This window comes from Drosophila takahashii, chromosome 2L (assembly GCF_030179915.1).
Source record: "Drosophila takahashii strain IR98-3 E-12201 chromosome 2L, DtakHiC1v2, whole genome shotgun sequence".
Taxonomy (NCBI): domain Eukaryota; kingdom Metazoa; phylum Arthropoda; class Insecta; order Diptera; family Drosophilidae; genus Drosophila; species Drosophila takahashii.
The window spans coordinates 24,909,666-24,923,252 of NC_091678.1; the positions used below are offsets into that span (position 1 = coordinate 24,909,666).

General features: G+C 40.3%; 1 protein-coding gene across 9 annotated transcripts in view; it reads right to left on the reverse strand.

Annotated features, from left to right (window-relative positions):
• nolo (no long nerve cord) overlaps nucleotides 1–13,587 on the reverse strand; it is a 67,609-nt gene that overhangs the window by 30,935 nt on the left and 23,087 nt on the right. For all 9 annotated transcript variants that reach the window (XM_070211829.1, XM_070211828.1, XM_070211823.1 and 6 more), the window contains exons 4-7: nucleotides 9,691–9,801; nucleotides 9,287–9,618; nucleotides 7,682–7,856; nucleotides 5,575–5,719 (exon numbers count right to left, since the gene is read on the reverse strand). In XM_070211829.1, the coding sequence (XP_070067930.1) occupies nucleotides 5,575–5,719; nucleotides 7,682–7,856; nucleotides 9,287–9,618; nucleotides 9,691–9,801 (763 nt within the window). The remainder of the gene's footprint in view (nucleotides 1–5,574; nucleotides 5,720–7,681; nucleotides 7,857–9,286; nucleotides 9,619–9,690; nucleotides 9,802–13,587) is intronic.

The window sequence follows — 13,587 nt, forward strand, 5'->3', positions numbered from 1 at the left end:
AAAAACTAAACACAGACAGACACATTGAAATGTAATTACAGCCGGGTCAAGCCAGCATTGAGTAGGTCACTGGGGTTCGGCGAACGCCCTAAGCGATACTGCAATTAAAACTGGAGGAGGGAGCTGGAAATTGATTTGCCATTTGTCGCTGGATAATGCCTGAGCAAACGTCTGGTCAGAAAGCCCTCCGGCCACCCCGAATGGCACTCAGCCAAAGCAAAGGACAACTTATCTCTGACAGGCTAATGGACGGGAAAAATGCCGAACCAAATAATGATTACGAATTTATGGGACACTCGAAGGTCCAACTCAATAGAAGGATTCTGAAATGGCTTAAAGTTTTCTTTGCTGTTAGGGACATCCATTATATTTGAACCGGATCGACGGACCAAACAATAGTTCTTAGCTTTGAATACATTTACAATATTAAAATGCTCAAGTAAATTAAGCGAAAATTCAGAGGTAAAAGCTTAAGAATTTTATCAAGCTCACGTTAAAATTTCCAACTAATTATTTCACAAAATTACAAAGCTTCGCCATAAAATATTAATTAGGGTTCCTGTCAACTCTTGCTAAAATTAATTTCCAACTCTTTTGTGTGTATTCCTCAAAAAGCCGACACTCTCATTTGATGAAGTTCCCGAATAAGTTTTAGGGCAAAATACCCTCTGCGAAGTACACATGCTATTCAACGCCAAGTTTTATTACCTTATGCCTCATCATGTTGCACTTCAGAACTTTCAACTTAACCCAGAAAAGGAGCCTGGCAGCCCAATTTATGACCCGAGCGCAACATGAAACTTAACCTAAGTCTGACTTTAACCTAATCGACAAACTTTAGTTTCAAATATATTACATCCCCCGGACGATTAATCATATACAGGTACAGAACTGTTTTCAACAACCATTTCTCTGGGGATTGGGATCTGGTATCGTACACTCATAGAAATTTTTACCCTAAATCGCCCTAAAAAATTGACTTTTCGCCCGTGGATTTAGAAAATCGCCCATAAATCGTATCCGCTGGCGATTCGCCCGTGTATTTAGAAAAATTTTCTAAAAAATCACGATGGAAATTTGGTTTAATTTAGGGTGATTTTTCTTGAAATAAGAAATATTTTCCTGTTTTTAGGGTGATATGCCCTAATTTTAAGGTGTATTTTTCTAAAATTAAGGGCGAATTTTCTGTTTTTATAGGCGAATGCCCTAAAAAATTAGACAAATTGAAAAAAATCGTGTTTGAGCATGCTTAACTGAATTTGGGAAGCATGTTTTTTTTTTAGTCATCTATATTCTGGGAACTGGGACTGCTTTAATTAAACAACACCGGCGGAGGACACCGTTTCATATTATTGTATTGGTGTGTAGCTTATATGGGAGCCGCGTTAAGAGGGGGGCCCGATCTATACAGCACAGCCGTTAGAACTGAAAAATCATGTTTGTAAATGAATTAGGGAAATAAATATGAGGAGAAAAAACAACTTACTTTTTTTGGTCATTGCGAGAATCGAACCCACGACCTCTCGGTTTAGAGTCTAACGTCCTACACTCATAAAAATAATTTTCTACATTTTAGAAAATCGCCCTAAAAAATTTTTCGCCTTTGAACTGAGAAAATTTTTCTATTTTCACGACAAATTTGCCATAAATTTAAGGCAGGTGACCATAAAAAAATATTTTTAGGGTTAATTTTTCTATTTTTCTAATATTTAGGGCGATTTTTTTCGATTTGCTTCGTTTTGACCTTTTCTAAATCCAACGGCGAATTGCCCTAATTTTTTTTCTAAAATTTTTCTAAATACAAGGGCGGTTTGCCTTAAAAATCACTCCAAAAGTGTGAAATTCGGTAGCCCAGCGGTCTAATCACTTGCGCTTTCAACTTTGCTATATGAGGACTAAGGTCGTGGGGTTGTGGGTTCGAACCCTGTGTGATTCAACTTGAATTTTAGGTTTTTTTTTTTTTTGTAAACATTATAATACTGAGGACATTTTTTCGTCCGAATTTTAAATTAAAGTAGTCTTTAAACCTTAAAAACGTATGGGAGTTCTGAGTTAAAAGCATACTTTGTGTTTGCGGGCAAAAAAAACGGGACTAATTGTCACAGTCGTCAGGAAAAAAATTAGTTTAGTTGCCTTTAGTCATATTATAACGTAGACCTCAAGAAAATAAGATGTGTGCAGAGTTTGTTCGTCGTCTTGCGCGATGGGTCTGTGGTGCAGCGGTAGGACGTTAGACTCTAAACCGAGAGGTCGTGGGTTCGATTCTCGCAATGACCAAAAAAAGTAAGTTGTTTTTTCTCCTCATATTTATTTCCCTAATTCATTTACAAACATGATTTTTCAGTTCTAACGGCTGTGCTGTATAGATCGGGCCCCCCTCTTAACGCGGCTCCCATATAAGCTACACACCAATACAATAATATGAAACGGTGTCCTCCGCCGGTGTTGTTTAATTAAAGCAGTCCCAGTTCCCAGAATATAGATGACTAAAAAAAAAACATGCTTCCCAAATTCAGTTAAGCATGCTCAAACACGATTTTTTTCAATTTGTCTAATTTTTTAGGGCATTCGCCTATAAAAACAGAAAATTCGCCCTTAATTTTAGAAAAATACACCTTAAAATTAGGGCATATCACCCTAAAAACAGGAAAATATTTCTTATTTCAAGAAAAATCACCCTAAATTAAACCAAATTTCCATCGTGATTTTTTAGAAAATTTTTCTAAATACACGGGCGAATCGCCAGCGGATACGATTTATGGGCGATTTTCTAAATCCACGGGCGAAAAGTCAATTTTTTAGGGCGATTTAGGGTAAAAATTTCTATGAGTGTACCGCTGCACCACAGACCCATCGCGCAAGACGACGAACAAACTCTGCACACATCTTATTTTCTTGAGGTCTACGTTATAATATGACTAAAGGCAACTAAACTAATTTTTTTCCTGACGACTGTGACAATTAGTCCCGTTTTTTTTGCCCGCAAACACAAAGTATGCTTTTAACTCAGAACTCCCATACGTTTTTAAGGTTTAAAGACTACTTTAATTTAAAATTCGGACGAAAAAATGTCCTCAGTATTATAATGTTTACAAAAAAAAAAAAAAACCTAAAATTCAAGTTGAATCACACAGGGTTCGAACCCACAACCCCACGACCTTAGTCCTCATATAGCAAAGTTGAAAGCGCAAGTGATTAGACCGCTGGGCTACCGAATTTCACACTTTTGGAGTGATTTTTAAGGCAAACCGCCCTTGTATTTAGAAAAATTTTAGAAAAAAAATTAGGGCAATTCGCCGTTGGATTTAGAAAAGGTCAAAACGAAGCAAATCGAAAAAAATCGCCCTAAATATTAGAAAAATAGAAAAATTAACCCTAAAAATATTTTTTTATGGTCACCTGCCTTAAATTTATGGCAAATTTGTCGTGAAAATAGAAAAATTTTCTCAGTTCAAAGGCGAAAAATTTTTTAGGGCGATTTTCTAAAATGTAGAAAATTATTTTTATGAGTGTAGGACGTTAGACTCTAAACCGAGAGGTCGTGGGTTCGATTCTCGCAATGACCAAAAAAAGTAAGTTGTTTTTTCTCCTCATATTTATTTCCCTAATTCATTTACAAACATGATTTTTCAGTTCTAACGGCTGTGCTGTATAGATCGGGCCCCCCTCTTAACGCGGCTCCCATATAAGCTACACACCAATACAATAATATGAAACGGTGTCCTCCGCCGGTGTTGTTTAATTAAAGCAGTCCCAGTTCCCAGAATATAGATGACTAAAAAAAAAACATGCTTCCCAAATTCAGTTAAGCATGCTCAAACACGATTTTTTTCAATTTGTCTAATTTTTTAGGGCATTCGCCTATAAAAACAGAAAATTCGCCCTTAATTTTAGAAAAATACACCTTAAAATTAGGGCATATCACCCTAAAAACAGGAAAATATTTCTTATTTCAAGAAAAATCACCCTAAATTAAACCAAATTTCCATCGTGATTTTTTAGAAAATTTTTCTAAATACACGGGCGAATCGCCAGCGGATACGATTTATGGGCGATTTTCTAAATCCACGGGCGAAAAGTCAATTTTTTAGGGCGATTTAGGGTAAAAATTTCTATGAGTGTACCGCTGCACCACAGACCCATCGCGCAAGACGACGAACAAACTCTGCACACATCTTATTTTCTTGAGGTCTACGTTATAATATGACTAAAGGCAACTAAACTAATTTTTTTCCTGACGACTGTGACAATTAGTCCCGTTTTTTTTGCCCGCAAACACAAAGTATGCTTTTAACTCAGAACTCCCATACGTTTTTAAGGTTTAAAGACTACTTTAATTTAAAATTCGGACGAAAAAATGTCCTCAGTATTATAATGTTTACAAAAAAAAAAAAAACCTAAAATTCAAGTTGAATCACACAGGGTTCGAACCCACAACCCCACGACCTTAGTCCTCATATAGCAAAGTTGAAAGCGCAAGTGATTAGACCGCTGGGCTACCGAATTTCACACTTTTGGAGTGATTTTTAAGGCAAACCGCCCTTGTATTTAGAAAAATTTTAGAAAAAAAATTAGGGCAATTCGCCGTTGGATTTAGAAAAGGTCAAAACGAAGCAAATCGAAAAAAATCGCCCTAAATATTAGAAAAATAGAAAAATTAACCCTAAAAATATTTTTTTATGGTCACCTGCCTTAAATTTATGGCAAATTTGTCGTGAAAATAGAAAAATTTTCTCAGTTCAAAGGCGAAAAATTTTTTAGGGCGATTTTCTAAAATGTAGAAAATTATTTTTATGAGTGTACTGCCACTCGATTACCATGCAAACATTCAATCGAAACAAATTCCAATTCAATGAAAATAAATGAGCACGACAAATAGCTGACTCCTCCGCACTCACACATACGAATGCTGGTGGAAAAATATATTTGACAGTACTTTTTGCGGGGAGGGGAAAATGAGCAGGAGGGATTACAAACGGCAGCCAAACACGCCAAGAGCTCCTCGGGCCTCCGATTCCAATGTTCTTGACATATTCCACTTGTTTATTTACCCTAAGGATAGCAAAGACAGACGCTCATCGATGACAGCAGAGTGGCTACACTGGGGAAAACTTATAAGATGATCGCTTACAAAGGTATTCAATCGACGGATTTCATGAAAAATTCTTGTTTTTGTTAAATATTTACTTTCTTTACATTCAAATGTAGGCAAAAATAAAATTAGGACTTTAATATAAAATATATATATTTTGTATCAATATTTGTTTAAGCCTAAATGTAATTTTGAGGTTTTGAGAAAAGTTTTTTAATTAAGTTCGTTAGGAGTGGAATCGTGTAGAATTCAATGTCTAATCATGACAAACTAACAGCAAAAGTGTAATTCCAATGTCTTAATCTTAAAATATTTTTATTTTAAAAAATTATAAATGAAATAAACAATTCTCTGACTATTTATAGAACTATTAAACGAAATTATTTGGAAAATATTCGCATAAATAGACTTTTTCTTCAATAAACTTAGAGGGTAATTTTCTCAGTGCACAGGGTGGCGGGTAACATAAGGCCTGAACTTACCACTGCCGCAGGTGGCAGAGCACTGCGACATCGGTGCCATCTCCCAGTAATAGAGCGGTTGGGAGCACGAGTTTCCATCGCCGCCGCACACGCCGCATCCGTCGATTTTCTTCGTCGAGCCGATTTTCAAATCGCAGCCAACGCGCTGGAAAGAAACAGAAAACCGCTGGCGTTAGAACGAGATAGACACAGACGAAGACAAAAGGTAAATAAAAATGGCTGCGTAAATAAAGTGTAAATCAACTGTTAGCGGTATCAATAGCGTAACACACAAAAAACAACGGCAATCGTAAATAAAATATGGAAATCAATGAGAAAGGATCCATTGCATAAGCGCGGCGTAGACCAAATGGGAACACAAAAAGTGGGGCACTGTTTGCTTTTTCGCTTCGGCCCCAAAGTTCATGGTCTATCATGCTACAAACGCTTTTTGTGTTTTTCGGAATTAAACGGTAGATTGTTTGACATGTGAAGGTTGATTAAAATGTGAATTCCACTAAGGTTTATTTTTTTTTCTGAACCAAGGTCATTTCTCGATAAGTTTGTTGCCGGAATTTAAAGGGTGAACAGAATTTTTTAGGTTAAGTGCTTTAAAGGTATTTAAGTTTATTTAAACTAAGAACATTTTATTCTTATAAAAAAAAATTTTTAAAAACTTTACTTTATTTGTAGTTATTATTTTTAACCCGCAAAAAACAAGCTTTCTTAAAGTCTATCATTTACATAAACACTGGGAGCCCAGGCAGCCTGTTTTTGGATGCGTTGTGTTGAGCTTTACTTTTTCTGGGCTTCCTGCTGGCTTGTGTGTAAACCGCAAGACAAACAAGCAAAGTTAAGGCCCGCGGCTCGCATAACAGACCGCCAAGCTGGCAGCAACGTTTTTGATTTATTTAAAACAGATATATATATATAATACCCATATACAGATATATACGTATCCACATATCGAAGGCCTCTGGCTGGCGGCTGCTGCTCCGCACCCTCTGTTTGGCGACAAATAAAACACAACGTAAACCGCATGACATATTGGCGTTTATTACAACAAATTGGGGTGACGATTTGGCGGCATTACAGCGCAGCCGGGAACTAGGCGAAACTTGGATAAGATGCCGTACTCCCACACAGGAGCACACACGTCTGTAGGAAATCCGCTGAAACTGAAGCGAAACACAAACAGTCGTGTCGAGGAGGAAACCCCCTAGGCTCTTGTTGTGCCGTCGCCACTGCGGCTGTCGCCAACTTCGTTTGACATCATTGTAGTTGTAATCCTGCCAAGTCGTGGCAGACATCGCTGGCACCCCAGCATGACGAGGGTTGCCCCGGCACCTAGTCAAAAGTTCCCGCCCAAACATCTTCATCAAGCAAAATTTAACATTTAAATCATGCAACATTTTTAAATGTGATCAAAATAACGTTGTAAAATTATCTTATTATTTTTCAAAAGAAATTGCAAAGAAATTAATTTCCAATATTAATTAGTTATGAGATCTACTTTATTTATTAAAAATATCCCCCAATTACAATAGGTAGTACTTACAGTTTAAATAAATTAATGAAAAATGTAGTTAGTGCCAATTTTTCGGCCACCCCTCGCCACCCATGTCAACATATCGTAGCATACTTTGCAGCGCATTTCGAGGGAACTCCCTGCCGCGACTCTGGGAGCAGTTTTTGCTCGACGTTGCCCTGGGGCACGCTTTATTGGCATTTCAATAGTTGACTTTTGACGGCAACTGAGGCAGAACAACCTGCATGCCCGCCCCCTTCACCCCCTTCGACCGCCCACTTTATGATTTATTTATGCGCCGGAGCATAATGATACAAAGGCGCTTGTGTTATGCAATCTACATACATATACATATGCTTAAGGCTCCCCCGAAGGGAGCCCGAGCGTAAGTAGCTTTGTTTTTGCCTTTTCGGGCCTCGGCAATGCCCAAAAGCCTACAACCAAGCCATCCAGGACCACCCCTTACCAACAGAATTGTGGACGTAATTTATCATCTTTCGCCTCGCCGATGGGGAGTAGTTGAAGTGGAAGGGACGGCTCGAACAGGAAGGAAACCCCCGACTGCTGTTCGGGGACAAGCTTTGCCTAAATGGGACTCACCTGACATTTTCCTTGGATGCACATATCCAGGCTGCCGGAGCGACAACGGGTTCCATCTTGGACCCTCGCCGACAGTTGCACAATGACGCTCTGCTCGTCGTAGTGCTCCGCCTCCTCGGCGTTCCCTCCTCCCGTCTCCCGGGAAATGTCTTCGAGGAGATGCGCCGGATGTCCCCTGCGGATGGAGAATATTTTTTGCGCCACGGTTATTCATGAATTAAATGGAAAAGGCGGCTCCTACGGAGCCTGATTCAACGACTGATAAAGGTGAAGGCTAACGTTAAGGATAATTTCAGAAAGCTTATGGGAAAAAGTGCTTACGCTCGGCAAACGTAAGCCAAACTGATTAAATGTAAGCCAAGTTCAAAATGTTGTACTTTGCATAATTAGTTGATATTATAGAATATAGAACTAAGTTAAATTTAGATGCCTGATCTGCTTATGATGAATTGGGCTACCATTTCTGATGTCCTTACTTCCGAAAAATAATAGAAACAATAAGCCAGTTCAAGAAAATGAATTATTTCCATGTATAAATGAGAATAGTAATACTTTATTATACCAATCCTTCAAATTAAAGAGTGTTATTTTTCACACAACTACGTACTTAGTTTTTCCGGACGTTTCCCTAAGAATCACTTCCCGAAGCAATTCCCCTTCTGCATATCCTCGTACAAATTGCTTCCTCTGCGGCAAGCTCCCCTGTCCGTTTGCATTTGCAACTAAATTGCAGAAACTTAGCAAATGATTTGTTTAGCCCGCATATGTGTGCGAAAAAAAAGGAAAACTAAGAAAAATTCCAAACGGATTAACCACAGAGTTGGAAACCGCAGAATCCTAAACCCAAACACTGCTGCCACTAATTTGAACCGCAAAAGGGGGAAAAATGGTATGGCAAACAAAAAAAATGGAAAAGGGACAAACAGCTTTTTTATTGTCACAGAACCAGGAACCGGAACGGGAATCAGCACCAACCGAACCCAAGCCCCAACCACAGGACCTAAATGGAAGCCACTTGAAGCGACACCACATGGCTGGCCGAACGGAGGCCATGATGAATAATGAGCGCACATCCGACTGGACCTGCTGCACCATAGTCCGATTAGGTGTGGCCATGATTCCGCTATGCAACAAGCCTCACTTGCAAAAATACTCCAGGAAATGTAGGAAATTTTAAAGTGATCCTTAATGCAAAAATTAAAAATAAAAAATAAACATATTATTAAAATGTACCCCTCTTTATTTAAGTTAATTTATTACAAAATTTAAAATGTCGGATGTTTGAACAAGAAATTAAACCAACCGCATTTGGAATATTCCTTTACTATAAACTATTTTTTCAAACGGACAGAGTTTAAGAGTCTCTTGCAAATTTAAACTCAAAACTCGGATTTTAATTCCAACCTCTTGTTAAGAACTAAAACAAGAAGGTAGGAAGATCATACATGGAGCAAGGGAAAAGAAACATTTTAAATTAATGTATTAGATTTTTGTTGCTACTTAAACCCTATTTATTTATTACACTTTTGAAAAAATAAAATCCCTTTTGGAAAACTAACTGACATTTTTTGCGAGTGCTCCGCCCAGCTTAGTAGTCACACTCACCTGCATGTGAGCGCACAGGGCTCGACGTAATCGTAGTGCGGAGTCCACTTGTACAGGGTGCCGTCGTAGGGGACATCGTTGTAGGCGGCACATTGGCTGGAGCGGAAGTCCTGTTGCTCCGGACACGGCTGCATGTTGCAGATGCGATAGCGGGCGCTCTCGCCGCGGCAACTGCCCGGGCTGCCGCACCTACGCATCTGTTGCATGATGCCCCCGTCGCAGGTGCGCGAGCAGGTCGACCAGTCCGACCAGCTTGACCACTGGCCGGGACCACCGCCTCCTCCGCCGCCTCCGCCTCCTCCCGAACTCTGACCCTTCGCTCGCTTCTGTTGCTGCAAATTGGCAGTTGCATTTGAGGGCTTACTGTGCCGTGCTGTGGCTAATGAAAGGCCCAGGCTACTTACTTCCAGTTCATTTTCTAAATCGGACGCTGTGTTCCATGTGTCGTCGAATGCTTGACTCGCATTTAGCTTCTTCGCCCAGGCGGCCCGTACATCCAATAGGCATAGAGTGGTCTATAAGTAGAGGAGATTGTGAACACAGATGATTAGTGCCTCGGTAGAAACCATTATTTGAGAGGATTGTTTCAAAGCTAATAAACTGCCTTATGACCAGAAAGTTATGTAGGTGTTTTCCTGTTCTGATTTTGATTATTTTTCCCAATAAATTATAGTTAAATAGCGCAATCTGCAAATTAATTCCCCACTCAATAGCCACTCCATAAGACCCACTTACAAAACTATCTAGTTCGTGGCATAATGCCAACTTGAGCCCAATAACGCGATGCAAAGTGTGTCACATATTTGACATTTGGGGTTCAAGCCCCAGAGCCAAGCTCTCACATTGATATAAATGGTTTTCTCTCGCACGCGCCGTTCCCGTTAGTCACGTTAACAATTTGCATTTCGGCTTCCTGCCGTCGGTTCCTCGGTTTTTCATATCGAAGGCACATTAACCCTGGAACACGCATCACTTCTATATACACGTAGAAGGACAGAAATTGAAAGCAATCTCGACACTGCACAGTGGACAATATTAAAAGTCGAAACATAAAAGTATACATATTTTTAAGGGCAACATATTGCAAGTCCCCTAATGTCCTACCCTACAAACAAAAATAAAAAAAAAGTAATTTATGGATTTTTAAAAATATTTTAAAAGTTGTTTAATAACTAAACTAACTAAAAGGTAATTTGATGTAAAAAACATAATTATAGTTATTTTTACCGACATTATTATAAAAAAATACAAGTTATATTATCCAAAATATCTTACTTAATACTAAAAAGAAACGGAAATCGGTTCGCCCAGTGTTCGTGTCAAGGGTTCAGGGAGGAGAAAATCGGAGCTATGGGGTGGAGGCGTTTATGCCACACGTTGTCTGCTCCCGATGTTGCTGTTGCTGCTTTATGGCGTGTCGCGATATGTCCACGTGCTTCAATTTACCGAAAACTACTCATATGTATATACTTAGTATGGGCAACTACACGCAATCACGGCCTGAACTGCGGCAACTTAACAAGTGTGTAAGTGTTTATCACAGGAAGCAGGCCATACGAACTTTTAAGTATTTCACGACATGAACTTGAGGTTGTTGAATATAGCCATTTCTGCATCATTACTTCGGCAATTTTAAAGAAAAAGCTTTTCATGCTATACAGAAAAGTATTACACCCACTCTATTCTATTCAACGAATTTCATTGCGGTTAGATTATCAGCTTAACTGATACTATAAACTATTGAAGAGCTCTTACATCCCACATGTAGATACAATCTCAGAGTCTATTAGTCCTTCCCCAAGGCAACCAAGTCCATTTGGAAAGCCAAAGTTATTATCGGTGCTCGCCTAATCGCCACATCTGTTGTCAGCTTGAAGGCATCAGACAACGAACTAAGAACAACGCATGTGGCTAACAGCCAGTCGGCTTAACAACTTTCCGTCTAAGCCAAGGTCTGAGCCCTCTGAACCCGCCCATTCCGGTTGGAGGTGCAATCTTTAAGGCAAATCAGCGCCAAATGGACCAGAGCCAATGGAAAAGCGAGTCGAGGGCCACAAACAAATCCCAGCGAGTGTGTGGCCAGGGGGAGGCGGTAAACCTTCCGGAACGGAAGCTCATACCATATATAGTATGTACGTAGATTGTCTCCTGCATGAAACATGACCTGACCCACACAAACTGGCTCTCTCGCACTCGCATTTGATTGCAGTTTGGATAGAATGGAATAAGCAGCAGAGGATATGTAAAGCCAACAAGATGGAATGTGCGATACAGCCAGTTCTGGGCAATAAAAGTCAGCAGAAAGAGGAAAAAACAAAGCACAGCCAGGAGAAAGCTCTTAACAAAATCGGCGTAAAATCTCATATGTCCATCCATGCGGTTAGGAAAAGCTACTAAATTACTATCCAAGTATCTATTACCACGTTTCAAGTGTTGCCACTGGTCAGAGCCCCATTGTATGTGTGCTCCCCTAATGGAAATGTTTAAGCCTTGGCGACCCTTGGGCAAACATTAGAAAAACAAATAACGAACCCACTAAAGACTTAGCCCTGGCCACGTGCACAACGACGACAGGTGTAGTGTGTACTATACTATACCGTATAGCCTCCTTCTCCGCCGGACAGGAAGTCGGGTATTTGTGAGTATGCGGTTGGGAATGGAAATGGGATTGGGTAGCAAGGAAAAACATTAGCGAACAACATCGGACAGGTCTAGCACATTTTATGCACAAGCATTTTGCGATTCCGGTAATTATTTATTTATGAGTTGAAACCGTTTCAATAACTCACTTTTGCCATTCCATCCCCCCTTCAGCCTCCTCGGGCAGACGTCAACTGTCGAGTTCTACGGGTTTCTACTACGGGTTTGCGGGCTGGTCGTCGTCGTCGTCGTCGTGGCAGGAAGTCATTGTAGGTAGTTAGTTAATGTGCACAGTGGTGCGAAAATGATGAATTTATGGGTCCGTGCGGAAGGGATAGCGGTGTTATGCCTGCTGGTAGTTACTACATGAATAGGGAATGAGTGGGTGGATTAATGGAAGGCAAGTGCTTCCTGTACAATTTACTATTAAAGTTGATCAAGGGAAAGTATTTGGGTTTTGTGCTCACTATGATATCTATCCATTCTTCCCTAAAGAATTCGCGTATTATTGTGATATAATTTTTGTTTTGGTGGAATATAACAAAGTAATAAAAAACACCGAATTCTTCAGAAGAGTATGGTCTAGTATGACCAACAATTGTAGTTTTTACCCGAATTCTTGAGTTCAACCCTTCAGTACTAGAATAAATATGTACCTCCTTTTTACTTCACAACCCACGGTGCCAGCCTGTTGTCAGGCCAGAACAGACAGCCAAGTCTATTTCCAAAGACAGTCAGCAATACTAGAGTACGTCAGACAGGCGGAGGAAGGTAAACTGGGACGGCAGCAGTTTTTGCATAAATACTGGGGCACGGTTGGTTAGGTCGGGGTTGAGCGGAGAGCATCCCTCCAGGATGCTGCTGCCGAATACGAAAGCGTTAGTGAGTCCAACAGACGATTAGACTGTCAAAGATGACGAAGGGGAGTGCAGTCGGGGGTCTTGTTCAGGTAAACGCTGTTCCGTCAGTTGATTGTATTGTAACCAAGGGCTAGGGGGTGGATATGGAGTATGGAGTGGTAGTATATACGAATGTAGGTAGATATCTTCAGTTGGATAATGTGTCTGTAGCGTCACGTCAGTTATTTATTCAAAGCGACAGCGACAGGCGGCGCAAAACGTCAATGAGCTAAAATTTTCCGTATGCGAAGGTTGCACAGGTTGCTGCCGCAAAACAGATGGGGGATCGGGGGAGCGGGGGATCAGGGTCGTATGACTGATATAATAGGACGACGGTGTCGCTATAGCCACAGCAGCTACAGTTACAGCAGCAGGCGAAACGTTGACATGACAAGGGATAGATGGATGGATGGATGAACTGGGTTCTGGGCTTTTGGGTCTCCGAATTGATGGCTTTGCTCCGGTTCGTTACCGCTCTGCTCTGTTTTCCGACTTCGGGGGCCTGTCTAACCTGTCCGATTGTCTAGGCTTGTCTATCCATTTGACTGACATTACTTTGTCATTAATTTTCGATGGCAACACTTAACGCATGTGGAAGCAAAGGTCAAGTGTCGTGGTCCGCATCCCTCCAAAAATAAAACTCCAAACTTGGCTAAAAAAAACAAAAAGCAAATGACGCAATTGAGAGCGAGAGGGTGAACCAACTCACGCATCGCCTCTATCTGTCCGTCTCCCTCTATAATGCCATTTAACGACTGTAAG